Below are 23514 nucleotides of genomic sequence, written 5' to 3'. Positions count from 1 at the left end.
CTACTGTAGAAATAATGAGTGTGCTGCTGTGTATGTACATGTTGCAGAAATGTTTGGCATGGAGCTCTGGAGGTCATCTATTCCAGGCTCTGCTGGAAGCAAGGCTTCGGTCATGGCTAGATCGTGTCAGCTGTATCTGAGCCCATCTTCATTGGAATTAATTGATGGGACCAGTCACAGTGTCCTCACAGAATTAGATTCCCTCACAATTTAAATTAAGCAGGAATCAAGTAGGCAACTTCTAATTGTGGCATTCAGAGGGGTGTTTAAATACAAAATGTTAGTGAAATGAATACATGTTCAACATTGACGTGCGTCCTTCTGAATTTCAGGCCAATCCTCCCGGTGTGTTGGCGCTATTGGATGAAGAATGCTGGTTTCCTAAAGCTACTGACAAAACGTTTGTGGAAAAATTGGTCCAAGAGCAAGGAACCCACTCCAAGTTCCAAAAGCCGAGACAGCTGAAGGACAAAGCAGATTTCTGCATTATTCACTATGCTGGGAAGGTAAGAGACAGATGTTGAACACTTGGTTAGAAATGTTCACTTGAGGTGTAGGTGCCTAATTTAAGAAATACTTGTGCAGGAAGGTAGACTTGTTTTATTTCCTTGGGCACATTCAAGAGTGCTCTGATGGCCCTATTGTTACCCCACACAGCAGATAGAAGTGATATATATTAATATTAGAGTTAAAATCTCAGCTTCCTTTAATTTTGCTGCCAGTTTGTAAAGGTAAGTTTCCTGAAGGCTAAGAGGAATCTATTCTAAATACCTGTTTGCAAGTTGATAGAAGTGCTTTAAGGCTACGCCAGTGTAACTTGTGTTCCTTCCATTCAGTAGAAGGCTTTGTGTATCCCTCTTTCTATAACTAGACTGATGCCTTCATTTTTGATTCAGTCTTTATGTTTCTGCTGAGGGGTGGAGCTTTTTTGCTCAAATTTAGAAGAAACTAATTATGTGAACTGAAGTATCCTTTAAGTATTAGTAGCTGTTATTATCCATTTGTTGTCACTGCAGCCAACTAGATAATTACAGCAAAAACTGAAAGAAATTGAATGTGTTGTATTGATATCTAAAATATTAGCTTAGAAGCAATCAAATCATCATTCACTGCAGTTAATAGTAAATGAGCTGTGAAATGAAATATGACCTTTAGGTAATCAAAATGAAGTAAAACATCTTTGTGCCTGACTACAAGGAAGTAATTGCTCTGAAGAAGGGTTTTGCTCTGTCACACTGAGTGTTTCTCTGATACCGACACTGCACTGCATCTTCCTTATGGGACAGAAGGCATTTCTCAGTTATCAACCAGCCTATGTATGTCTTTCAAAACTGAAATTGTTTGTTAGGTATCTTTTCCCGCAAGAAATACTGCAATGAAAGGGTTTGTGTAGAACTGCTATAGTCACAGTACAAATACTCATTTTTCAGCACATTCTTAGTTTACTCTTGAAACATTTATCTAAAGGAAATGAAACGGGGACTAAAGGTAATATGTTCTGATTGTATGCGGTTTGGCTGCTCTGCAGGTAGACTACAAGGCAGATGAGTGGTTGATGAAGAACATGGACCCACTGAATGACAACGTGGCTACACTCCTGCACCAGTCATCGGACAAATTTGTTGCAGAGCTCTGGAAGGACGGTAAGAGATGGTGCTCTGAGTGCACAAGTTGTTAGAGACTTCTTATGGATGAGTTATCTGCTTCTTGTGCCTGTGATCTCCTTACCCTCTGTCTGTACAGTGTAAATATCTACAACGTTATTTCTGTTTGGCACCAAAAGTACAGAAGAAGCTGCGTGGCTCATATGGTCCCGTGCACATATCCCATTTCTGAGTAGCTGCTTCTCATGTTCATTATTTGAAGAGATACTTGTTAACCCGTGTCAAATCTTATATTATCACATCCAAAACCCTTAATTTGACTTCCTGCTTTAAAGTTCTGTATATAACCAGCTGTGGTTGTACATGCTATTAATAGCGTCTCATCTTATATGAGCACCAGCACAGTGCAGTGGTGAGTGAAAACAGCATTTCCTACAATGGAAAACAGCATTTCCTACAATAGAATTGATTAGCAGTCCCAGCAGTGCTTAGATATTGCATATTAAAATCAAACACAATATTTTTCCTACTTAACTGCACACGGCTGTTTAGATAGTTTAATGTGCACTTTAGCTTAAAGTGTTTCTTGCTGTTTTCACCAAAATAACCTTAGAAATGGCCAAATAAGTACTGAGCAGGGACTCGTCTAGTTATTATCATCACGGTATATTAATAACAGTATACTTATGTCATAATGTTTATAGTTTCTTATTCCAGGAAGAAATTCAGGCTTGCAATGTAGATGATGCAGTAGGATTATTCTGGGTTTCCATCTCCTCAGGAATACTGGCTTGGCTCAGCTGCAAAGAGATGTTATAATGAATATATAAAGAACTTTTTGGTTGAGAGTCTGTTCCTTTCCTTTCGAGTACATGCATAAAAACAAGCGTTTGGGTCCGAATATATTCAAAACCTGCTGCCACAGATAATTGAAATGTGCATGGAATATGTTGTGGCCTTAATAGCCTTTGTAGCACAATTAAGTCTGCTTGCAATTGATGAACCTGTTCTGTATACTAACCGAAGTGTCTGATGTATCTGCTCTTCTGTCTTTGTTTTTGCTGTTTCTCTGCCTTAGAGATTCAGAATATTCAGAGAGCCTGTTTCTATGACAATATTACTGGTCTTCATGATCCACCAGGTGAATGGATGTAAAACTGTAGGCCTACTAAAGGCAGGGCTGTTGTATCTACAGGAAAGCCATTCTTGCTCGTAGGCTTGCATGAACTTCTTCATTTCATGCTATATTGAGGTATACCTCCACCAGGACGATGTTCTGAGTGCATACCTATTCAGTTGCTGCTGCATACATATAGCATCTATTTTTATGCATTGCAGATGAGAAGGTTTGTTGCTTCCTGGTTCTGTGTTGAGATGCAGAATTGCTGCTTCAATAATTCTGATAGCTCCAAGTATTTGAGACAATGCATAAGCTATATGGCACTATCAAGCTTCTTTCTGCAGTCCAACATTGACAGAGCTCTGTAAAGCTGTAGGGTGTAGACGTGTCTTTGTGGAGGGGAGGTGAAGGATCTCGTAATATAGAGTGCTGCAGTTGGAGCAGTGGTAGGAGATGCGAAGTTTCTTCTAAATTTGATGAAACTGCCCTTAAAGATGCTTCACTTTGTGGAAGTTTTGCACACTTTGGGGTGTTTTTTTTCCCCCCAAGGTGTTGAAATTAAAACCATTGAACTAAAACTTCTTCCTCAAAAAAAAAAAAACAAAAAAACAATTAAAAGTATTTAATCCAACCAATTCCTCATCCTTCCCTTCTTCCTGTTCCCAAGTCTTGAAGTATGTTAAACCTGTGCATTCAAGCTTTCCCATCTTTATTCAGAGCCCACAGTTTTCTATGTACTATGTGCTTTAGGAGGAGAGTGATATTTCCTAAGACATTCCTAGACAGTGTGAGCTGAGAAACCTTACCCTGTAGGTGATCCCAGTTTTGCTGTTTGACAACTGCTTTTAACCTAAACTGAAATGTACCTTTAGTACTGCTTCTATATAAGCAGCCCCAACATAATTGGTCAGAGACCAAACAAGGTGTGCAATTAGTCTCAGTCTATTTGCGAAGCTTTAAAACAGCCCAATGTCTTAGAAGTGCCAAAGGCTGAACAGTGTCCAGTCATCAGTGGTGTCCATTGGGTGCTCGCTTCTGATGTTTATAAGCTGATGTGTTAATCTTCTGTAAGGCTGGTTCCCAGTAATTTCTCTCCTATTTCTGGTTTAGAACTCAATTCTGCTTCAGGGTAAATGTTTGGGATGTGATCTTAAGAGCAAGTAGGTGGCAAATTGATCCTAACTTTAATAAGCTCCTCAGATTCTCTCATTTCCAACTGCCTGTGGAAGGTCTGAGCTTTGCACTACACGAGACTTGCCAGTGGTTATTCAAACTTGTTGCCCTGTATGTTTCAGCTTTTAGTTTTCCTGCTTTTTACAAACCGGATGGGTTCAAGTATGAAATAAGATACCGTAAATACTGATCAATTATAGAAAACTAATCCTGGTAGCAATTCCCTTTGCTTTGGTTTGGATGAATGTGAAGGTAACCCAACAAAGATCTGACTTGTTGCCCAGATACGGCTGCTTCTTTCTGCCTGGCCAGCTTGTGTTTTCTGGAGGACCAACATGTTGTGTGTCTGCTCAGCATTAAGGACCCCAGCTGTTATTAAAGTGCTGAGCCACCCCTTTGTACTTCCAAAGCAAACTGTTGAGCTGATGGTTGACATGGAGTCCAGTTGTTGTTCATATTTTGGCCATAATGTCTTGTCATTTGGAACAAACAAGCAAAACACCCGAGCAAAAGAAACCAAAAGCAGGGAGATCCTCACCCAAAATATTTCAGAATCAAAGACAAAGGAGTCATCTCTACCTTGATGCTTCATGGCAGCTTTGAGGTGCTCTGCTGTGCAGTTCTCTTTTGTTTCAAGTGTTCCTATTGGCAGGGGAAATCTTTTCAGGTATATATAAACATTGAAAGGATTTTTCAGAATTGCTCACAAGCAAAAGTCTGGCAAATAGTTGTTTTTCCCCCCCCTCTTGTCACTGAAATAAAACTACTGCCATCTCCTCTGTAAGGCATTCTCTTCTTTGAGTATTCAGTAATACTCCTATTTAACAAATGTAGTTATCTGACTCTTCCTTTTAATGCCCAGATAACTAATTCCAAGTGCCTTGACCCAGCAATACTTTCTGCTTTGAGAATTCTAATCATTTCCAGTTCCTAAGCAACAGGAATCTCTTCTAAATGCTCAGGATACGTCTTGACTGGTCATGTAGAACTGCAAGCAAAGAGCTGGATGTTGTAGTCGGTTCCTACTAAAGCTACACTACTCTGCTGTATAAGCTTGTGGCTTCTGGTTCCACTGCTTCTGCACAGCGTCCCTGGTACATGCTGACTGCCTTTGCCTACTGGTGGCATCTCCTGTCATTTGTCCCACAAAGCTTTTGCTGCTGCACTATTGCTCTTCTCTCTCCGCATCTCTCAATACCTGACATATATTAAGGTTCGCTTCATTATTTTCTCTTTTCCTTCCCAGTGGATCGTATCGTGGGTCTGGATCAGGTCACTGGAATAACAGAGACTGCTTTTGGCTCTGCCTACAAGACCAAGAAGGGAATGTTTCGTACTGTGGGGCAGCTGTACAAAGAATCTCTCACCAAACTGATGGCAACGCTCCGAAACACCAACCCCAATTTTGTTCGCTGCATCATTCCAAATCATGAGAAGAGGGTTTGTGCTCCAGTCCACTCCTTGAATTCCTTTTCCTTATTAGCATTGGATTTATTCCTGTTGTCCACGTCTTCCCTTTGAAATCAGAAGCCGGTCTTTGAAAAGCTTTCACACTGACCAAATATGCTTTGGGCAACCTGACCAAGTGGGAGATGTCCCATCCCTGCCCAATGGCAAGGAATTAAATGGCCTTTCCAACCCTATTCCCATGGTTGGAACTAAATGGTCTTTCCAACCCTATTCCCATGGTTGGAATTAAATGGCCTTTCCAACCCTATTTCCATGATTCTATGAAGAAACACCTTCTCAATATTCCCAATATGTCCCTTATTTACGTAGTTGGCTGAAAAATTTAAACTGCAGTTCTTCATGAATAGAAATTAAAGTGTAAAAATAACGTTTATTTTGTTTATCCAGGCTGGAAAGTTGGATCCACACCTTGTTCTAGATCAGCTTCGTTGCAATGGTGTTTTGGAAGGAATAAGGATTTGTCGACAAGGATTTCCAAACAGGATCGTGTTCCAGGAGTTCAGACAGAGGTAATATGTACAATCTGCTGAGGTTGTTATTTGTGAGCTGATGTTCATTGCTGAATAATTGAAGGTGGGGGGGAAAAAAAACCAACAAGGACAAAATCCAGAACATTTCTTCTAAAGTGGTTTGAACCTGAGGCAGTTAAATGCTACAGGTTTATTCTAAATAGAGCAGAGAAGGGAGATCAACCTAAACTGCATGTCTGGAGAATCTCCTTTGCCACACACTTGTTGACCATCGCTTTATGGCGTCATAAACCATATTGGTGAATGTAAAGATTTTCCTTGTATTTGCCTTAAAGGTATGAGATCCTCACTCCCAATGCAATTCCAAAAGGTTTCATGGATGGCAAGCAAGCCTGTGAGCGCATGGTAAGAGTTTATGCCTGAATATTTTTAAAGCATTGAAAAGCTGAAACAAAAATCATTCTTCTCTTAATGTAAAAATGATGTACATGCTCTGTCCATTTAGATCAGAGCCTTGGAGCTGGATCCCAACTTATACAGAATTGGACAGAGCAAGATCTTCTTCCGAGCTGGTGTCTTGGCGCACTTAGAAGAAGAGCGAGACCTGAAGATCACAGACATCATCATCTTCTTCCAGGCAGTCTGCAGAGGGTACCTGGCCAGAAAGTACGTGTGCTTTTGAGACTGGATTTTCTTGTGGTCATTGTAAGCCTCATTGTTAGAGAGCTGGGCTTCAGCATTTCCATCTGAGGAGAGATTTTACTTAAGAAAGCACGTTGCTTAAAATATTGTAGTTATGTTCAAGGTGAATAGGTCGCTTTTACTAACCTATTCTAACAGTAGCTCCTTTTCCTAACTTTACCTGTGTAATGCATGTAGCTGTTTACAATATAGCAAGTGACTGCAGAAATCCCCCCTTCTCCTGCTCTATAGGTTCTCATAAGTACTCTGGAAAGCTGTTTTTATTAAGTTAAAGGAGACTTCATTAATTCACGCTGATTTTTTTCTTCTTGAGGAAGAAGTCTGTTAACAGCAGGAACAAACAGGTTTTATTATTATTGTTCTGAAAGTACTGACTGCAGCTCTTTCCTGGCCTTTTTAATATAAGGAATGAATAGTCATAAGTCACATAGTCATCCAAACTCAAAAATAAACCTTTTATGGTCTACAAGTGTTCAAGGGTTGGGTAACCTTTAAAACAAGCAAGCAAAGCCCTTGACAGATGCTTTACTTAGCTGCATTTAACATTAAATGTTCTGCTTTCTCTGTCTTCAGGGCCTTTGCAAAAAAACAGCAGCAACTGAGTGCACTGAAAATCCTGCAGAGGAATTGTGCTGCTTATTTAAAGCTGAGGCACTGGCAGTGGTGGAGAGTCTTCACCAAGGTTTGTTATGTTCTGTCACTTTCTCTGACTGATGTAAACCAGAGAATGCAGATTCTCATATGTTCATTGTCAATCTTTGTAGGTGAAGCCTCTTCTTCAGGTGACTCGCCAGGAAGAGGAACTTCAAGCCAAGGATGAAGAACTAATGAAGGTTAAAGAAAAACAGACCAAAGTGGAAGCAGAACTTGAGGAAATGGAAAGGAAACATCAACAGGTTTGTGTCCCAGTTGGCTTTTAGGGTATAGAATTGGTGTTGAGCTGCCTTCTGGGCGAGGGAGGCATCTGTGATCAAAGCGCTGCTCTCATCAGGCAAGTTACCTGTTCTATTAATGCTTGACTAAAAGCTGAAAGAGGAAGATAAAAGGAGAGCTTTCCTGCAGGAATAGAGAGGCAGCATATAAAGAAAACCTGAGTGGCAGCAGCAGCTTCTTCATCTTAGGTTTGTTTTTAGGGGGAGATGCTTCCATCATGTGCCAGTGCTGCTTAAAGCACAGGGAAACAATTATGGCAGTTGCTGGGCAAAGCTGAAAATGAATTTATGATGACTGATACCATGTTGAAGAACAGCTGAAGGAGTTATGTCACCTGTATTTATCACTGTCATTTATCACTGTTATTTGAGACATGATATTACTGTGGTATGGATATCTTGAATGGGGGAACATTAGTTCATGTTCTTAAGTTTACACAGTGATTGCCAATGTAGTTGAAACACACTGCACAGCTGCTGTGCAAGGGCAGTCCCAGGAAGCAGGAACTTCCCTCCTCTTTGTGCTGCTACTAGAACAGGGCAAGTGATGCAGGTGCTCTGCTGGATCTGTGGGTGGGCGGGGACACAAATAGGTGGATATTGCTGCAGTGCTGCTTCTGGAGTTGGTGCCTTCTGGACTGAGCTAAACCCTTTGCTTAAGCACCAGGGAGTCTTGAGCTGGAGCAGAACTTGACATTTAGGTAACTCTGTAGTTGCCATATGTGTGTGGTCTCCCATGAAAGACTTCAAAATGTGAAGTTGCTACTATTCCACTACTTCTTTCTTAACATTTGCAGCTCCTGGAAGAGAAGAACATTCTTGCAGAGCAGCTACAGGCTGAGACGGAGCTCTTTGCAGAAGCTGAGGAGATGAGGGCTCGTTTGGCTGCCAAAAAACAAGAGTTGGAAGAAATTCTCCATGACTTGGAATCCAGGGTTGAGGAAGAAGAGGAGAGAAATCAAATATTGCAGAATGAGAAAAAGAAAATGCAGGGCCATATCCAGGTAACTTCTTGGTAACTGGAAATGGAAAAGAATGCAAATAGAACAGTTAAAAGGATGGGAATGTTTGATTACCACCTCCACGGGGTAGAGGAATTTAGATCCTTAGCACCACATATGGAACACAGTCAATTTGATTCACTTTTTCCTCTTGTCTTCAGTCTGTTGAGCTGTCTCTGGATTCCAGAAGGATGAGAGTGAGGAAAGAAGGAGAAATGTAAAAACACTGTTGGATTTATTGCATATTCAGATGGATGATTAATGGCAGCAAGTGCTTCCTGAGTGAGCAGAAACCTGCTTCAGATGAAGGCAGTTTGTCTGCTTCCTTCTAGAGGCTGATGGGATGGTAGCAGTTCTAAGGGACATAAATGTAGTGAAAATCCTTTAGCTCCTGTGAAAGAAAGGCAGCTTCATCTCCTTTGAGTTGCTTGTTTTGTCTGAAATCTTTGAAGATGATTCAGATCTTTACTTTTGAACACCTGGGGACCTTCAAACCATTACTGATGGAGGGGCTTCCCAAGAGCTTAACTGTCTTTTATCAGAGAACTTGGTGGAGAGACAAACCCCACCAATGGCTCTTGTTGCCTTTTAGTAAGTATCCATGGATGAACAGAAGCACAACACATCACCGCTTGTCTACTGGTTTCTATTGTGCCAGTCTCAAAGCCATTCCAGCTGTAGTATTGAGCTCTAGATTCATATAGAAATCAGGGACTGGTGTCCCATGGCATCTCTTCCCCACCATGTGTGCGTTTATACCCTGTTTGGATGCTGTATCCTAGGAAATTGCTGACACGCAGCCCAACCTAACTTGGTTATCATTAAGTAATGCTGGGCCCTGTTTTTTGGTAGATTTTTATTTTACATGGATAATTAGGTAGGTGAAAGACTGTGGTGGAGTGAGCGGACGTTTCCTAGCCAGCATCCTTCAGCAAAATCTAAAATGCAGAGAATAAAATACTCCACATGTGCCACGTGACCCGTAATATTAACACATAAGTAAGCTGGAAAATATAAGTGTACAATTGCCTCTTCCCAGGACCTGGAGGAACAGTTGGATGAGGAGGAGGGAGCCAGACAGAAGCTGCAGCTTGAGAAAGTGACAGCTGAAGCGAAGATCAAGAAGATGGAAGAAGAGATCCTACTATTGGAGGACCAAAATTCCAAGTTTTTGAAGGTTGGTAGCACAGCAGAGATTGTGCTCAGAAGTGATGGCAATAGATGGCAATACCAAGTGAGAGCAGCGGCTGCAGATATCTTGAGAGCTCGGTTACCTTTAGAATTTGTGCCTGGAGACTTGTGGGGTTTGAATGGGTTGGAGCTGAGACTTGAAGCTGCTTTAGAAGTGGCCTTTATAAGGGTCACACTTGCCACATGTTCTTAAATGTTCTCAATCAGAGTTTGATGCAGTGTTTGCTGTAGCTTCTGTTGTTCTTCGGGAGCTCTACAGGTGGTACCGTTATTCTGTGAACGATACAGATGTTCGTAGACTTAAATGATAAGCAAAGAAACCAGCCCTCCCAACTGTTAATCTCATGTGTCACATTCCTGGGAAACAAACGTTCATGTTTCCATTCTATTCCATTTTATTCCAATTGATCCTTAATATTGATGGATTAGTCACATGCAGTATCACTTGTATAGCATGTTATGTGAGCCCTCTGTGGGTTTTGGACATTGAGTTGTTTATGCTGTTCAGAGACTCTGTGAGCCACAGGAGTTATTTCCCCTCACTCCCTTCTCTCCTAACTAGGAAAAGAAGCTGATGGAGGATAGAATTGCTGAATGTACTTCTCAGCTGGCTGAAGAAGAAGAGAAGGCCAAAAACTTGGCGAAACTGAAGAACAAACAGGAGATGATGATCACTGATTTAGAAGGTTTGTTCTTTTATATCTGCCTGTCAGAGGTTTTGAGGTCATGCTAGAAAGGAATGGATCGCTTACAGCAATGTATAGATGTCTGGTTTGGCCTTGTAAATGTACCCTTATATGTACATACCTTCATAGCTGTTGTTTGTTATCTAAACATGGGGACAGATGCTGTGCCTCTGCAGGCCTTTATTGCATCTGGCTCCTCCGTGTTGTTCTTCAGCTCATGTTATGGTTTTGAGAATCCATTTCATGTACAGATGCATTCAGGAATTCATGGTGTTGCACGATTCCCTTGGTAACAAGGTAAAGCATCTGTCTCTTAGGAGTTGGCTGCGCTTTTCTATAATAACTTATTATTTCTACAAGAATGTCATTAGCCATTTGTTTATTCAAAAGGAGTTAGAAGCCTAAGCAAGCACAGATTGTTTTCCTCAGTGTTTTATGTATCTGAAATGGTTCCATTTTTCTGCTTTTTCTGGACCATTGGACTGTTTTGTCACAGATTGAAGCTGCCCCATGTAACCTTCTTTAATGTGAAAAGTAAAGGGAATGTATTGAAAACCTTCACAATTGTCCGTAGCTGTTCCACAACATGAATGGAGTCGCAATGGCAGAATGTAAAGCAAAATTGCTGTGCCCTAATTTGGAAATAGCTTTTCCCCAGCTGTATAACAGCCTGTCTTGCCACATCTGAGGCGCTGATGGAAGAATACCAGAGCTACGTGTTCTCTGTGTAGGCAGGTGTTGAGCTAATAGGGATAGAAGGAGATTAATGTGCCTTTTCTTTAACAAAAATCATCTCTGGAGACCATGAGTAAAACTGGAAAATAACTCCAGAGTCGTTGTTTGCTTGGATCAGGATTAGTGGTTCTGAAGGTATTTGACAGCTGGGTTTGGTTATGGTGCCATTCTGAGATGGATGGCAAAGAAAGTGGAAATTAAAGCTTAAATGTAAGGTATGCGATTTCTTGGCTAGCAAAGCATTATAGAATATTTACTCTTGGCAGTGGTTCAAGAAGCCTTTAAAGCTTTCCCTGCCCTGGGTCTTGGCACTGTTGGGCACTAAAACTTAGACCAAAAAGCAATTAATTTTGCTGTGAGATTTCTTGTGTCTCCTCACTGTCCTGTGGCAGCGTCCTGACTGAAGCTCCTCAGAAATACGATGTGAAAACAGAAGGAAAAATGCCTTTTTTTTGTTGTTGTTTTGTTTTGTAAGAAACTTTTTAGAGGGAGAAAAACATCCTTATGGCCTGAACTGCCTTGGGTGGCTGAGAGATCGTTCTTGAGCATTTCTTTCCATAAGGAAGATGAGGGACTAAACCAGTAGCAAGCTTAGAAAGTATGGGAAAGGAATCTATATAGAGAGAACCCACAACATATTGACTGAGTCTAATAATTATGTTTATGCTTTTGTAAGTGGAATTATGCTAATTCAGTGCTAAAGCACCACTGGTTTGGAAAGCTTCCTGTGGTTCCAGCGTGTTACATACCTGGCCATGAAGCTGCCTGCTGAGCTGTGCTGCGGGGCAGTGACTGCTCTGACAACAGGCAGATGGATGAGGTGCATTGATACAGCACTGATAAGTGGATGCTTTACATAAAGAAATGCCTCAGGGCAGGAGTATCTCAACTCAGAGAGCTTCAAGTTTGCAAAGCCTTGTTGAATATCAGTGGGATGATGTGTTAGTAGCACAGATGCTTCCAAAAAGCTGTTTGTCCAGACTTTAAGCCTGTACTTTCCAGTAGATCTTTTGGAGCTCTGCCTACCCCTTCAGAAGCTGTGCATGCTGTTGGTTCTTCCAGTCCTTTGCTGGAAGAAATTCAAGAAGATTCTTGAATCCTTGTGTGTGTGATATCAGTCCTAGCAGTTCAAGCTGCTCTTCTGCCAGACCCCGTTTCTTACTTTCTATAAAGGCTGAGTTGTTTCTGTTCCCTTATTTCAAACTTTTTGCTACATCCAAGGTAGGCTGACTTTCCTTTTTCTGCATCATCAAGTTCAGCTTCTTTATTTTATCTCTCCCAGTCAGCTTTCAGGTACAAACGGGATGAGAAATTGACTTAATGTTAATTAAACTTCCACCCCTCCTATACCACCCTTGCCCCCAAACCTTTGGAGGATTATTAGATTAAACCCAAAAACTTAACGAATCTTTATCACTTCCATAGAGCGCTTAAAAAAGGAGGAGAAGACACGTCAAGAATTAGAAAAAGCTAAAAGAAAACTGGATGGTGAAACAACTGATCTACAGGACCAAATAGCTGAGCTGCAGGCCCAGATTGAAGAGCTGAAGATCCAGCTGGCCAAAAAGGAGGAAGAGCTGCAGGCTGCTCTTGCAAGGTCAGCTCATGGTGGGGTTTATGAGTATAGAGGGGTGGTAGAAAGCTGACCAGGGCTTGTGTAGTAGCCATGCACAATATAATATAGATGAAATGCATGTTTATTTTTTGAGTACTTATCTACTGTGTTGCAGAAAGGACTCAGCAGACGTTGTGTTTTTGGAGTGGTGTTGAATGAGATCTGCAAAACTGGAATGTTGGGATATTAACTTGATGCATCCTTACAGTGCATCTTATGGCACTGATTGTCCAGACATTAAGAAAACTACTGCACAGTTTATCTTAAGTTGTACAATGTGTATTTTTTCTATGCCAGACTTAAGAACAAAGCAATGTTGACTGTTGTGCCTTTGTTTAACAGAGGTGATGAAGAAGTGGTTCAGAAGAACAATGCACTTAAAGTGATAAGAGAGTTGCAGGCCCAAATTGCTGAGCTGCAGGAGGATCTGGAGTCTGAGAAGGCGTCACGCAACAAGGCAGAAAAGCAGAAAAGAGATTTAAGTGAGGAGCTGGAGGCTTTAAAAACTGAACTGGAAGATACTTTGGATACCACTGCAGCTCAGCAAGAGCTGAGGTATGGCCGCGTACCTGTGTAATAAAGCACTGATAAAATTAGCCTTTAATTTGCTAATGATTGAAATGGTGTTTTTGGTTTTTAATGTACAACTGGTGCTTGTTCTAAGGACTAAACGTGAGCAGGAGGTGGCTGAGCTGAAGAAAGCAATTGAAGAGGAAACCAAGAACCATGAAGCTCAGATCCAGGAAATCAGGCAGAGACATGCTACTGCCCTGGAAGAGCTCTCTGAGCAACTTGAACAGGCCAAAAGGGTGAGCAAGAAATGAATTACAGCAATGCATTATTCTGCTTCTGGGTTTTACATCAGTAACGTAACTGTCCTGGGACCTTCTGCTCACAGCTGCAGAGCTAAATGGTCTTTATCTGTACATACATTACCAAATGTTTTGCATGTGAATATATTGTAACTCCTGGATATGGCGTCTGCGTGGAAAGCCTTGATGAGTCTTGGAAGAATGACACCTAGAGATAAAATCACATGGGAGTTCTGCAGTCCATGTGCTTATTTGGTGAAAAGCAGTTCACAGTGTGAGTGATCTGCAGAGTGCTTCCAAATATGGACACTGTAGCATCAGCACTCAGAAATAACGAGCTCTGAGTGCAGGTGATGTGAAGTTCTTCAGCCGCTCCAGCTCTCTACTTGTTCTGGGAGCTCCAGTGCTGGGTGGAGCATCTCTGGCCCATCTGTACAGCTGTATTGTCTTCTGTGGTAACCACCACCAGAGCAGGCAGGAGGAGGCACTGCTTTATTACCACCCATAGGTAGCACTATTTCTACTAGTGGGTGCTTTGTTCAAGAGCAGAATTATTCCAACGCTGCCAAAATGAACATTTAGCTTTAAGCGATGGCAGCCTTTGGTCATTCACAAATAGATCTGTGGACAGTTCATAAGCTGTAGCTCTATTTTTATATAAGGAATAACTCACAGAATTCCTGAATTGAAAATACCCAGTGAGAAATGCAGCAGTTAATGTTGGAAAATGAGTTTTTTTCACTTGGAAATCTTATATACTCTGCTTCTTGTTTGTTAAATGCCAGCAATGCAGCATGACAAATGGAGAAATACCCTGCAATGTTAAACAAGGGTCCTCTGAGAAAATGATGTCAGTTGGTGAAAATGGAACTAATAGAACTAAATAGTAAGAGTGGAACAGGAAAAGAATTGGCCATAAGAGATGGTTCAAAAGGGTTTTTTTTGACCAATGTCAGTGCAGTGATGGAAAAGTGCTTTGTTGTGCACTTCCAGGCTGCTCTGCCTACTAAAATCAGGGCAACTTCAACTGCTATCTTTCCTTTTATTCCTGTGAGGTGAGCCATGCTGATCTGTTCATGGGCACATTCCTTCCTACTTACAGTGTGACTCAAACAGTCATTTTACAGCACTGCTGTCCCAGATCTTACTGAAGTCACAGAAGGGTTTTGTGGTGCTCACTGATACCTGTAATGTCTACAAGTGGATTAACTTGCATTAACTCGTATTTGTCCATTGTGCACATAATGTTACCTGGCAGCATTTGAAGCACTCCGAGTAACTTGGTTTATCTCTGAATTTGTAAAGTGGATTTGCTGGACTGATTTATGGTTTTTAGCAGATCTCCTTATTGATTTATATAACAAAGTGTTGAATTTCTTTTGTTCTCTTTTTCTAGTTCAAAGCAAATCTTGAAAAAAACAAGCAAGGCCTCGAGTCTGACAACAAAGAACTGGCCTGTGAAGTGAAGGTGTTGCAGCAGGTCAAGGCAGAGTCTGAGCATAAGAGGAAGAAGCTTGATGCTCAGGTACAAGAACTGACTGCTAAGGTCACAGAAGGCGAAAGACTGAGAGTGGAGCTGGCGGAGAAAGCGAACAAGCTGCAGGTAAGGCTTTATGGAAGTCCTAAGGCAGGAAAGGGAAAACTTGAGATGTCTGCAGAAATAACTGGGTGAAGCATCCTTCAAAGATGCAGCTGAGTCTGCAGGAGTTGGGCTTGTGGTAGAGGTGGGAAGTGACCTCAGTCATGTTGCTGGTGTGGATTTCAGGAGCCTTAAAATGGTGACATATCTCTAAAAGAAATAGCCCCAAAAGCTCAGGCTTACATTCTGACTGTCCAGCTGTGTAATAATTAATAGTGCCTTCTAAGTGCATTGTTTCCCATCCCAGAGACCAGATCCCATAGGAGGCTCTGTCAGCTGCTGGCCTTCAGGTTTGATGTTGGATAGAGGATTGAGCAGGTTGGGCTGTTCTCATTTGGAGGTGTGAGCAAAATGTCAATGATTTCCTTTTGCGCTCCAAGGTTGGGATTATGACAGGGATTCCCATTATTTGGGAAATAGAGAAAATGAGCAAAAAAGGAGCTGGGGCTGACTTTGGGAGAGCAGCAATGAGTTCTGAGGTAAATCAACATAATGCCCTTCAGAGTGGGGATGACCCAGTTCATTTCAGAGGAAGATTTCATGCATCCTCTTACACTATCTCCTAAGTAACAGTCTAAAGTAGCTGGAGATGGTCACCTTTGAGGAGGTGCTTTAAAGTCAGCTGATAATCCTTGAATTCGTGATCCCATACAGTCCTATAATGAAGAATAACGTTTGACTATGAATGCAGAACATTGGCCTGCGGATATTGGAATGACATTAAATAGCATACCTACCATGTTATGCCACTGAAGTTCCATATTGGCATCCAGCTTCAAGTTTATAGCCAATTTTCAATTTATTTGGCTTGGGATACCCATATACTGGGAGCTGCTGTTATCACTGCCTACCTGGAATTTGAGGCTGGTTCTGAAGCTCCAGCTCCCATTGGGATGTAGGATTTGCCACGATTCAGCTGCACGCTGTTACCTTGAGGCTGCTTGCTTTGCAGAATGAGTTGGACAATGTCTCGAGTCTCCTGGAGGAAGCAGAGAAGAAAGGCATCAAGTTTGCCAAGGATGCAGCTAGTTTGGAATCCCAGCTTCAGGATACACAGGTGCGTGTGTAGCAAGGCTTGAGCTTCATTCCTTTACAAACTGCAAAATGCAGAGCAGAAAATACGTTTTCATTCATGGCTTTGAAAGTCCGTTGGGTAGAACCTGTGCTTCTTCTTTGTGTCTAATGAAATACGATGTATATCTGACTGCTCAGCTACGTGTAGGATTTCACTGCTGCCTTTTTTTCCTTCCTTGGCCATTTAAAATGGGTACTCTGTGCTCATTCTAAAGGAGAAAAGTTAAATTCTAACGATAATTTCTCAGCTCATCCCTTCTAAACACAGGGAAAGATATTATCTATGAACTTCTAGCATACTGAGGCTTATATCCCCTTATCAGAAATATGCTTTCTAGAGGTTTGCCCCAAATGAATGTTTAATACCTTCTTGGAAAGCTGAATTTGAGCTGTTTTTATAAGCATGTTATTAATAATTAAGCCTGAAACTCTTCATAGAGTAATGGAGGATGGTGGTCAAACTGAGCTTTGAATGTTCCTGTTTGTGTGACAGGAGCTACTTCAGGAAGAAACTCGCCAGAAACTCAACCTGAGCAGCAGAATCAGGCAGCTGGAAGAGGAGAAGAACAACCTGCAGGAGCAGCAGGAAGAGGAGGAGGAGGCCAGGAAGAACCTGGAGAAACAGATGCTTGCTTTGCAGGCACAGGTGGGTTGTTGCAAATGGCAGAACTTCTGTAAGGTCTGTAGATCTTGGGATGTCATCTGAAGTTGCCAAGCCAGGCTGTCACATCTGTGGAGCTGTGGATGCTGTACCCATAGAAGTGTTCAGGATGGGCACAGCAGCCTGCTCTGGGTGGAAGGTGCCCTCCTTGTGGCAGAGAATTGGAACTGGATGGTCTCCAGGGTCCCTTGCAACTCCAGGCAGCCTGTGATCTAACTTGCAGACTGGATGTCTGAATAGAGCTTGCTGTGTTCTTCCTCCACTGTGATAATGATGGGTGCAACCAACTGTAATGGGCAGAGCATTGCTCTGTTTAGGGAGCTGCTAGCTCACCATTTTGGTGTTACATTAACTAGTGATAGTATCTGTTTGTGGTTCTGTAGTCTGGGCTTGATGCGTTTGTTTTCTTCTCATGATGTGCTAAACACTATTATTTTCTTTTGATACATTTAGTTAGCTGAGGCTAAGAAGAAGGTAGATGATGACCTGGGAACAATTGAAGGCTTGGAAGAAAATAAGAAGAAATTACTGAAGGACATGGAATCCTTAAGCCAGCGCCTGGAAGAGAAGGCAATGGCTTATGATAAACTAGAAAAGACAAAGAACCGCCTGCAGCAAGAGCTGGATGACCTGATGGTGGATCTGGATCATCAGCGCCAGATTGTTTCTAACCTGGAGAAAAAGCAGAAGAAATTTGACCAGGTATTCTCCTTGCCTGTCATCTTGCTATGATTTGTAAATGATGTTTCCTTAAGTAGTTACTGCATAAATGAATATTGTAAGTAGAGGAATCCAGTTATCGATAACCCTGATGTGAGCATCGTGACTCTTGTTATGAGCTGTGTATCACCTTTGAGTTCTGTTAGATCAAGAAATAAGCTCCTTATACATACAGAAGGAAATGATATTGGAACAGAAACTTGACTTAAAAAGCTTTGGTTAAGCTTGGGGGATTACAGTAAGAAAGGACAGGAGGACCAAAAGATCAACATGTAAAACATTAGTATTGACTGATAGCTTTCTCTCCTCATCTCATCCCTCAACAGCTGTGGCTGTTTCCTTACCAGCACTCTGACCAAGTCCTGAAAGGCCAAAGAGAACTTCTGAAGGCTGACCAAACTTAAACTGTTGACCACTTGAATGACTGTAACACACAGGGCTGTAAGGAGCTGATTATAGAACAAGGAGATTAATTTATGTTTGCCTTATTTTGTTGTTCAGATGCTGGCAGAAGAGAAGAACATTTCTGCTCGATATGCAGAGGAGAGAGATCGTGCAGAAGCAGAGGCGAGGGAGAAGGAAACGAAGGCGCTGTCTCTGGCTCGGGCTCTGGAAGAAGCCCTGGAAGCAAAGGAAGAATTCGAGAGGCAGAACAAGCAATTACGTGCAGATATGGAGGACTTAATGAGTTCTAAAGATGATGTAGGCAAAAATGTAAGTGCTTCTCTACCTTTTATTACACTACATGGGGGTTAGCACAGTAAATTCCCTCAAGAAGTGTGTATGGGTCTGATAAATGTTTGTGGTTCAGGTCCACGAGCTGGAGAAATCCAAGAGAACTTTAGAGCAACAGGTTGAAGAGATGAGAACTCAACTTGAGGAACTGGAAGATGAACTTCAGGCCACAGAAGATGCTAAGCTTCGTTTGGAGGTGAACATGCAAGCTATGAAAGCCCAGTTTGACAGAGATCTGCAAGCCAGAGATGAGCAGAATGAAGAGAAGAAGAGGATGCTGGTCAAACAAGTATGTCTGGTTTACTGCACTTCATTGCACTGCATTGAGGGAAAGGTGTGAGGCTCCATTGCTAAAGTTTTGTGTCTCCCTTAGTAACTTACTACTAGAACATAAAATCATTTGCTCAAAGACCCCACCCTATAAAAATCCCAATCCAATCTTAGTGAATAACTGAGAATCTCTAATATATGGAACTTGTAGAAACAAACAGTAGCCTTGGAAGGCTTCTGGAGTTAATTGTCATTAGCTTGCATAGGATGGGAGCCCTTGATGTTAACATGAGGAGCGAAGCTTGATTTTTTTTTAATCTATAAAAAGAGCAATAATAGTCACTAAGGAGCTGAGCAGATGAGATGGAAATGCTTCTAACAGTGAGTTATTTCTGTTTTCTTCTTTGTCAGTTCAGAGATCTCTGCTTCCAATTTGTGGATTTCTTTTCTGCAGTGCCTTCCCCTGTAACTTGCGTTCTGTAGTCTCTTCCAGTCAAGTAACATCCATTCAATTGTGCAGAGGCCTTTTGGATTCTCAGACCATTAGTTGGGACTTTGTGTTTGTTCCATTGCTGGGACAGATCTGCTCAATGCCTTCATCTCACAGGTGCGAGAGCTGGAGGCAGAGCTGGAGGATGAGCGCAAGCAGAGGGGTCTTGCTGTAGCAGCCAAGAAGAAAATGGAGATGGATCTGAAGGACCTGGAAGGTCAGATAGAAGCTGCAAACAAGGCTCGAGACGAAGCCATCAAACAGCTGCGTAAGCTCCAGGTAAGCCCAGCAGATGAACTGCTGTCCTCTGGTGACTGCCAAGTCTGTTCTTGTTAAACACATTTGTAGTTTGAAGGCAAGAGGAATGTTGTAGTCAACTGTGCTGGCATGTCATAGATTCTCTGGCCTGAATGTAGCATCTCTTCCCATCCTTCTTTTGGTAAGGAGTTAAGGCTGTCCCCCATGTATTTCTATTCAGTAATGGTGGTCTTCTTTATTTCAGCACTTCCTGAAGGATTTACTGAATGTTGCCTCACAGAGCACATTAATTTCATGTCTTTTGAGTTTACTGATTTGGGCTCAGCTGTTCCTGATTGCCGCTTCCTCAAGACCATCTCAGGGTGTTTTCAGCCAAAAATGCTTCAGAGAAAAAGGAGGAGTAACTTCCAGTTGCTTTTAAGAAGCTCCAAGTTTCTCCTTCTTCTTCTTCAGCAGGAGGGTCCAGTCCTTGTGCTGAGGATTTATTTCCCATTCCCAGAAAAAACATTCAACATTTGGTAGAGTTGAGTTTTGTCAAAGATTTCTCAGTGGCCCAAAGCTGCACAAGTGTGAGATCGTGGCAAGACTACGGAAGGCACATGGCAAATTAAATGGCCTTTCTCCCCTGTCCTCTCTGTGTCTCTGCAATTCAGCTGAACAGAGACAGCTCTGGGGCAGAGTCCAGGCTCCAAAAGCTTCGTCTTTTCCACAAGTTCCACAGCAAATGTAATTGAGCGGCTCTTTTATTAGAGTTCTTTTCTCGACAAGAAATATACCAAACAAATAAAGTGAAGCCCTATAATAGGATATTTCTGATGATGAATACATGATGGAGACGAGCAAATGAAGTTAAGCTATAAAAATAATGGAAGATGCATTGAAATGGAATGAAGTCACTCTGGGGGAGGGAGGCTTTTCTTCTAAAGGGTCAGAATGCCTCAGAGCTCCTAATAGATCTTGTGGCTGCCCTGATGCAACTGTGGGGCTTTTCCAACTGCAGGCTCAAATGAAGGACTACCAGAGGGAGCTGGAAGAAGCCCGTGCATCCAGAGATGAGATCTTTGCACAGTCCAAAGAGAGTGAAAAGAAACTCAAAGGTCTCGAGGCAGAAATACTTCAGCTCCAGGAGGTGAGAGCGAACTTCACACTTATTTTACTTGGTAGAGTAAGGAGTAGGATGGGCAGTGGGAGTGAAAATCTGTCCTACTGTGTTGAATAGAAATGGGAGCCGGGTGAGCTTTCTCTTCCCACCCCATCACTGTGCTTCCATCTGCAGCTCTCTGGTGAGCTTGGGCTTCAGTGGAATCATTCCAGCAGAATCCTTTACTTCTCTGCCTGAGCTGCGTGACAGCTGAAACAGATTTGAGGCCTCACTGAACTTGCAGGGAGGTTCAGGAGTCTCTGAGAGGAACAATGTTGGGATTTTTTCTTACTGCTTAGAGCTTCAGTGTTGCTGTTCTTCATGTTCATCTTCTCTTTAGAGGCTGTGGATGCCCCATCCCTGCAGGCATTCAAGGCCAGGCTGGATGTGGCTCTGGGCAGCCTGGGCTGCTGGTTGGTGACCCTGCACATAGCAGGGGGTTGGAACTGGATGAGCATCGCAGGCCTTTGCAACCCAGGCCATTCCATGGTTCTGTGATTTCAGGGATCTTTGAAGCATCTCCCAGAAGTTACTCTAAGGACAAACTGTTTGCAGGGCTATTGAGATTCATTGCACGTCTTTTCTCAAACCTTGGCAGGAATTTGCTGCATCCGAACGAGCCCGTCGACACGCTGAGCAAGAAAGGGACGAACTGGCTGATGAGATCGCAAACAGCGCTTCAGGAAAGTGAGTCATCAAATGTATTCAGTGTGCAGCTGAAGGACGTCAGGCAGCAGCAGCAGCTGCAGTTCTTGATAGCCTGCTTGCAAGTTCTGTATTGATTTGTCTTTATGAATACAAAGCAGCTGGCTGTGTATCACACCTGAACATGTCTTGACCCCAGTGCTTCTCTCTTAGGTCAGCGCTGCTGGATGAGAAGCGCCGGCTGGAGGCTCGCATTGCACAGCTGGAGGAGGAGCTGGAAGAAGAGCAGAGCAACATGGAGCTTCTCAACGAGAGGTTCCGGAAGACCACGCTGCAGGTGAGTTGTTGGCAGTGTTGCTATCAGGATGGGCTCGTTTGCGTTGAGTGGAGGCTCTGAATAGCACCAAATGATCCGTTCTCCTCCTCTGAAAGGTTGACACTCTGAATTCTGAGCTGGCCGGGGAGCGGAGCGCTGCACAGAAGAGTGAAAATGCACGGCAGCAGCTGGAGAGGCAGAACAAAGAGCTGAAAGCCAAACTGCAGGAGCTGGAGGGGTCTGTGAAGTCCAAGTTCAAGGCAACGATTTCTACTCTAGAAGCCAAGATTGCTCAGCTAGAAGAACAGCTTGAGCAGGAAGCAAAGTAAGGACAGATCTGTGTGCTCTGTCAGTAGAGTGAGACATCCATTCCTTAAGTTACTGTGGGGCTGAGGTGTGGGGTCACAGCTACAGCACAGCTGGTTTTATTATCTAGAAAACTGTTTGAGGGACTGACTTGAATCAGATGTGTTGGGGCTGAAAGTTTCAGTGTCTGTTCCTTAACTGAAACTGGATTTATTTCTTGCAGTTAACAAGTGATTGTGTGGGCTGGTAGTCCCAGAAACCACAGCTGCTTTAGCAGAAGCTTTTGAAGGCCAAACATCTTGAGACTCTGGTCTCTTTGGGTTAGGCCTTAAAGGGAAGGGAGTGCTACAGGGATGCTGAAGGGTCTGGAGCTTCTCCCTTGTGAGGAGGAGCTGAAAGCTGTGACTGCAGAGCCTGGAGGAGGCTTGGGGATGTCATCTGTATATGCACATCCATCTGAGAGGTGCAGAGGATGAAGCCTGGTGCTTGTCAGTAGTGCCCGGGGACAGGACAAGAGGTTGTGGGCAGGAGCTGGAATGCAGGAGATTCCACTTTTTGACTGGTTGTGACTGAGCACTGGCACAGGTTGTTGAGAGATTGTGGGGTCTCTTCCTTGGAGGTATTCAAAAGCTGCTGGTTATGGAAAAGCAGCTCTGTGTGGCCCTGTTGGCCTCCAGGGGTCCCTCCTCACCTCAGCCATTCTTTGGAGTAGCAAATAACCCTAACACTGCTTTGTTGAATCTTGCTGTGTAGAAGCACATCCCTGTCCCTCCTTTTAGCCTTCAGACGGTATCTGTGCTGCTCTAGTGCTTGTACTTAATGCTTCTAAAGCTGCATCCCAGCTGACCTCCAGTGTATTAAAACTGAAGTCAGTGCTGCTGGTGGTGGCGGCCACGTTAGGCTCAGGACTGAGCTGCACAATGAGGCAGGAACCCTTGTGAGAGCAGATGTGGTGCTCACAGCCTTCATGTGGCTTCTGGTTGCTTCCAGGGAAAGAGCAGCTGCCAACAAACTGGTGCGGCGCACAGAGAAGAAACTGAAGGAAGTCTTCATGCAGGTGGAGGATGAGCGCCGCCACGCAGACCAGTACAAGGAGCAGGTGGGTGGAATGGCTTTGCTTGTGCTTGGGAAAGGTGGGTAAAACCCTGCTTTGAGTAGGAAGGTTGTTAAGGAGCTTTTTAATGAAGGTGTGAGGGAATCCCCACCTTGATAACTGAACTGGTGGAGCGGTTTCTTGCCTGCTCCCTTTGTTATTTCTGTTATGGTGATGTGTTAATCACTCCGGTCTATGAGACCTGGGAATCCAGATGGGAGTCTGCACTGAGGCTCCATCTCCAGCAGGGATGGTTGGAGGGCTGGAGAACCTCTCTGCCTTCCCACGTTGTAGGGCTGCAGCTGCTGAGTTTGATCCCGACAACCTGATTTTATTTTAGATGGAAAAAGCAAATGCCAGGATGAAGCAGCTGAAGCGCCAGCTGGAGGAGGCTGAGGAGGAAGCCACACGTGCAAATGCTTCCCGACGTAAACTGCAACGTGAGCTGGATGATGCCACGGAGGCTAACGAGGGCCTGAGCCGGGAGGTCAGCACCCTGAAAAACAGGTTAAGGTACGTGGTGCAGGAGGTGGCGGGGCTTTATCTGTGTCCGTAATGCTGCGTCCCTGGGGACCGCTCAAATGGAAGCAGAGCTGTTGGGGCAGCGTGAGGACGATGCTGAGGCTGTTGATGCTGAGGCTGTTGACGCTGAGGC

At 43.2% G+C, this 23514-nt stretch overlaps 1 protein-coding gene and 1 long non-coding RNA gene across 9 annotated transcripts in view; one reads left to right on the top strand and one right to left on the bottom strand.

Moving 5' to 3' along the window:
* The window catches only part of MYH10 (myosin heavy chain 10), an 82137-nt gene that overhangs the window by 56947 nt on the left and 1676 nt on the right, over positions 1-23514 (top strand). For 4 of the 8 annotated variants that reach the window (XM_015879766.2, XM_015879765.2, XM_085523251.1 and 1 more), the window contains 28 exons: positions 333-506; positions 1529-1643; positions 2683-2745; positions 5144-5337; positions 5755-5876; positions 6173-6242; positions 6343-6503; positions 7113-7221; positions 7304-7435; positions 8269-8475; positions 9512-9649; positions 10226-10349; positions 12510-12681; positions 13042-13254; positions 13364-13508; positions 14908-15114; positions 16103-16207; positions 16718-16870; positions 17339-17587; positions 18107-18319; positions 18417-18629; positions 19218-19379; positions 20359-20487; positions 21098-21186; positions 21358-21481; positions 21577-21785; positions 22757-22865; positions 23200-23372. In XM_015879766.2, the coding sequence (XP_015735252.1) occupies positions 333-506; positions 1529-1643; positions 2683-2745; positions 5144-5337; positions 5755-5876; positions 6173-6242; positions 6343-6503; positions 7113-7221; positions 7304-7435; positions 8269-8475; positions 9512-9649; positions 10226-10349; positions 12510-12681; positions 13042-13254; positions 13364-13508; positions 14908-15114; positions 16103-16207; positions 16718-16870; positions 17339-17587; positions 18107-18319; positions 18417-18629; positions 19218-19379; positions 20359-20487; positions 21098-21186; positions 21358-21481; positions 21577-21785; positions 22757-22865; positions 23200-23372 (4274 nt within the window). The remainder of the gene's footprint in view (positions 1-332; positions 507-1528; positions 1644-2682; positions 2746-5143; positions 5338-5754; positions 5877-6172; positions 6243-6342; positions 6504-7112; positions 7222-7303; positions 7436-8268; positions 8476-9511; positions 9650-10225; positions 10350-12509; positions 12682-13041; positions 13255-13363; positions 13509-14907; positions 15115-16102; positions 16208-16717; positions 16871-17338; positions 17588-18106; positions 18320-18416; positions 18630-19217; positions 19380-20358; positions 20488-21097; positions 21187-21357; positions 21482-21576; positions 21786-22756; positions 22866-23199; positions 23373-23514) is intronic. The other 4 variants (XM_015879768.2, XM_015879767.2, XM_085523252.1 and 1 more) reach the window with 1 other exon arrangement.
* LOC146757312 (uncharacterized) lies at positions 2255-9876 on the bottom strand. The gene is made up of 2 exons (XR_014936927.1): positions 9747-9876; positions 2255-2404 (listed from the first exon to the last, which is right to left on the bottom strand). It is a non-coding gene; the product is annotated as an uncharacterized LOC146757312 (long non-coding RNA).

Source organism: Coturnix japonica, chromosome 23, assembly GCF_054131305.1.
Source record: "Coturnix japonica strain WE chromosome 23, WE-NBRP24, whole genome shotgun sequence".
Taxonomy (NCBI): domain Eukaryota; kingdom Metazoa; phylum Chordata; class Aves; order Galliformes; family Phasianidae; genus Coturnix; species Coturnix japonica.
Note: the sequence above shows the minus strand (reverse complement) of the source record. Positions and strands in the feature narration are given on the sequence as shown.